The sequence below is a fragment of the Lactuca sativa genome, chromosome 5 (assembly GCF_002870075.4).
Source record: "Lactuca sativa cultivar Salinas chromosome 5, Lsat_Salinas_v11, whole genome shotgun sequence".
In the NCBI taxonomy this organism is placed as follows: domain Eukaryota; kingdom Viridiplantae; phylum Streptophyta; class Magnoliopsida; order Asterales; family Asteraceae; genus Lactuca; species Lactuca sativa.
The window spans coordinates 107,387,636-107,391,285 of record NC_056627.2 but is presented as its reverse complement, the minus strand read 5'-3'; the positions used below and the strand labels follow the sequence as shown (position 1 = coordinate 107,391,285).

At 29.9% G+C, this 3,650-nt stretch overlaps 1 protein-coding gene across 1 annotated transcript; it reads left to right on the top strand.

Moving 5' to 3' along the window:
* Positions 1-605: 605 nt before the first annotated feature.
* Positions 606-3,311, top strand: LOC111885036 (uncharacterized). The gene is made up of 8 exons (XM_023881329.3): positions 606-831; positions 1,542-1,610; positions 1,821-1,850; positions 1,998-2,030; positions 2,176-2,246; positions 2,612-2,693; positions 2,760-2,852; positions 3,129-3,311. The coding sequence occupies exons 1-8, from the start codon at positions 721-723 to the stop codon at positions 3,132-3,134; spliced, it is 495 nt and encodes a 164-aa protein (XP_023737097.1). The 5' UTR covers positions 606-720; the 3' UTR covers positions 3,135-3,311.
* Positions 3,312-3,650: the final 339 nt, after the last annotated feature.

Here is a 3,650-nt window from a genome sequence, read left to right as displayed (position 1 = left end):
ATATATATATATATATATATATATATATATATATATATATATATATATATATATATATATATATATATATATATATATATATATATATATATAGAGAGAGAGAGAGAGAGAGAGAGAGAGAGAGAGTTATCTTCAAATGTTTTCATTATCTATTGTGTGACTGTATGATTGATTCTGGACCAATCATTTTAGTTATTTTAAGAAAGTAATTAATGCATATTACATGTTGAAGATATAATAGTTATATCTTCAACATGTAATATGCATTAATTACTTTCTTAAAATAACTAAAATGATTGGTCCAGAATCAGTCATACATGCACACAATAGATAATCAAAACAAAATAATCTAACCCTATATATATATTAAACTTGTTGGAAGTATTCACATATAACCATTATGACCGGATGTTAATGTGTCGTAATAGTCATATATAAAGATAATTACCCTAACTAGCCAATTTCTCAAATATGAAAATAATACTTATTTAAAAATGTGAGAAGATATATGTATGACATTTTTTCGGTTTTCTTTAATAGAAAACGTGCTAATAATAATAACAATAATGTGTTTTTAAGTAGGGTCGGGTTCCACAGGTATACCCGGTTTGGAAGAGATTTTCAATCTCCCGCCCCTTTCCCATCCCTTTCCATGACCCTCTGGCTTCTCGGAAACTCAAAAAATCCACAGAGAAATCAAATCAGCAGGAGGACACAAAAATGGAAATGGAGAAAGACAGTCGTGAAATTGGAATTGGTTATCGACACAAAAAGTTGAAAACGTCGTTTAAGCTTGGTCTACACGCCCTCCTCACCACTTGCTCCAAAGAGGTAATAACCTTTTGCAATCAATCTATATGCATCGATTTGCATTTTCTTGCTTACACAAACCACTTTTTCACTCTCACACCTCGTCAATCCTGCTTACACTTCTGTTGTTTTAAAATTGAACGTTTTGCTTTGAGGTCAAACTGAATATGCCCTAACATATAGTACAAATTGTAACAAAAAAAGAGACTGATGTGACTTCGAAATTTAAAATTTCTATTGCAACAAGGAGTATTTTGGTTACAGGAGGGAGTAAGTTGTTGATACCCTAAGTCTGAGGAGACTTATTTCGTAGGTGGGAACTGGGAACTAAGGAAATAGAAACCAAAATCAGCAAATAAACAAGTGCTGAATGAGCTCTTGATGAAAATCATCTGATTCTGTGCATATACTTCTCAATTAGGCTTGATTAAGTCCACAAGAACGTACCATTAGATGTTGTCAATGTCAATAATATAGAGGCTGGATATTTTGTTTGTGGTTTAGTTTTGAGAGATTTTATTTCAGAGATACTTTGTTCTTTGATTAGATGCCAAGTGTCTTGTCTTGTGTGTGAAACTTAAGTTATCCTATGATGATAGAGATAACTTTCCTAGCCCTCTGAAGTACTTTGATCAAGAAGGCAGTTTGCTAGGTCAATCTTTTTTGTTTTTTTATTTATTTTTTTATCACTTATTCAACATTTGTTTCTGTTTGATACTATATACCAAAAGGAGTTCTGCAAATCATTTCCAAGATTTACACAGGCTGAACAAGAGCGTCTTCATCGGCTATATATCAAGGTGAAAACCATTTATATTATTGTAATTCTAATTTCTAAGTACAAATATTTAAATTTTACTGTATACATAACAAAATAAAAAACCTGTGGATGTGTGGTCCCACATACAAAACATCTTCTAGGTTTTCTATTTTTTTGTAATATTCTGCAACTCACTCAGATTTTTGCTTAACTGCTGATTCTTTTTTTTTTTAATTTATTTATTTCACAGGTTATTGTGTCTTTGCATCAGAATATTGAGGTATAATTTTTTTATTTCCAGTCTCAGCTATTTTCTTATGGGATTTTATCAGAATATTAAGTTGTTTATCAATGATTTGTTAATAGGTGATTGAATTTTTTATGTTTTCAAATTCTAATAATGGCTTGTATTGCAAATTACTTACAGGATGAGTTTGAAATTCTGTGTGAGGAGACCAAGGTATTCTTGATTTCTTTCAAAATGGTCAAATGCAAGAAATAACATTAACAATGCACCTTACATTTATTTGTTTATTGTTTTCATTTCTTAAGGCCTTGATTAAATTGTTTTGGAACATATCATGCTATGTTTTGTTTGGTTGCAGGTGGGGAACATTCTTGATATTGTGGAGGAACTTGTAGAGGAACAAACCCTGGATCCTCTTTATCCTCATAAGTATGCATCTGCTACTTCTCTCTACATATATTATTCGTTTACCAATAATAGCAATGTACTTTAATCTTCTACTTATAATATCAACATACTTGTATTTTTATTTTTTTTAATTCAACATCAGTTCTACACAGAAGGGCTAAATGGTCAATTACTCACTCTCATTCAGTTCAACAAAGATTTCCAGACATACATATGAGAAGAAATAAAAAAAAAACCTTTAAACCAGTAATTAGTTATATATGGGTGTTTCTTGTTGACTCAATGCAGAAAGAACAGGAGATTTTTACAAATTTGGCCTCATTAATTTTGTCAGATATTTTTTGATCATGACACTTATAAAATTGTAATGTTTATGTGATTTCCAGGTCAAATTTCAAAGATGTTGCACAAGTGTTGTCGACTATAAAAAAGAATGAGATCCAAAACCTTGCAACTATGCTGAAAAAGGTTTGTTAGTTTTTTACAAGACAAGATTATTAATGATGAAGTTTGAAAGTGAAATTACTATTCTAGACAGAAGCTGAGAATGAAGTCTTGAGAAGCCGTGTTGAACTCTTACGGAAACAAGTACAAGATTTCTCTGGTGCATCAAATGCTCTTCAAAAGGTACCTTCGTTTTTTTGTTTTGTTAATCTTAGAAGCGTTAAATGCAAGAAATAGCAACGTACTTTCGTTTTTTGTTCATTATAGCATCCTACTTCTATTTCTTCTTATTACAGCATTCTACTCTGAAAAATCTTTTCATTATTTTATAGCTATAATAGAAAGAAATAAAAGTACATTGCTATTTCTTGCATTTATGCTTCTTAAAATGCCAATAGTTTTTCTTTAAGATGATGACAAGTTTGGTTGTATTCATATCTTATCTTTTTTTTTTTTCAGATGTAGATGGGCATGTGAATTAAGGAACAAAAAATGCCACCTAAGCATCAACATTCAACACTTCTTGTGTTAAATGATTTCGTCTTTTGTTGTTTCAAACAATACTACTGTTGTCTTTTGTTTCCTTGTTTTTACTTGAATCCTATTATGTTCTAATGTTTTTTTTTTTTTTTACATTTTTCATTGATAATGTGGGCCATTGGTTCTTTTGAGTCTAAATAGTCTCATTGGAGAGAAGTGGAAGAATAGGAATTTACTTACATTTATTTACTTATAATAGCAACCTATTTTCAATTTTTTTTTTCAAATAGATAAAACCTCCAAATATTTTCAATCACAAGTGGAACTTGAAGTTTTGTATTTGATAATCTTATGTAAAACTAACATTGCCGGAATTTGCCCTTCTAAACTAAAATATTTTAAATATATTGTTATTATGAACTGTTAATAAAAGCTTATCATGTTCCGAATGCTTATCACAAAAGTAGAGATTATTTGTTAAGCTTTTTCTTGACACCTAAT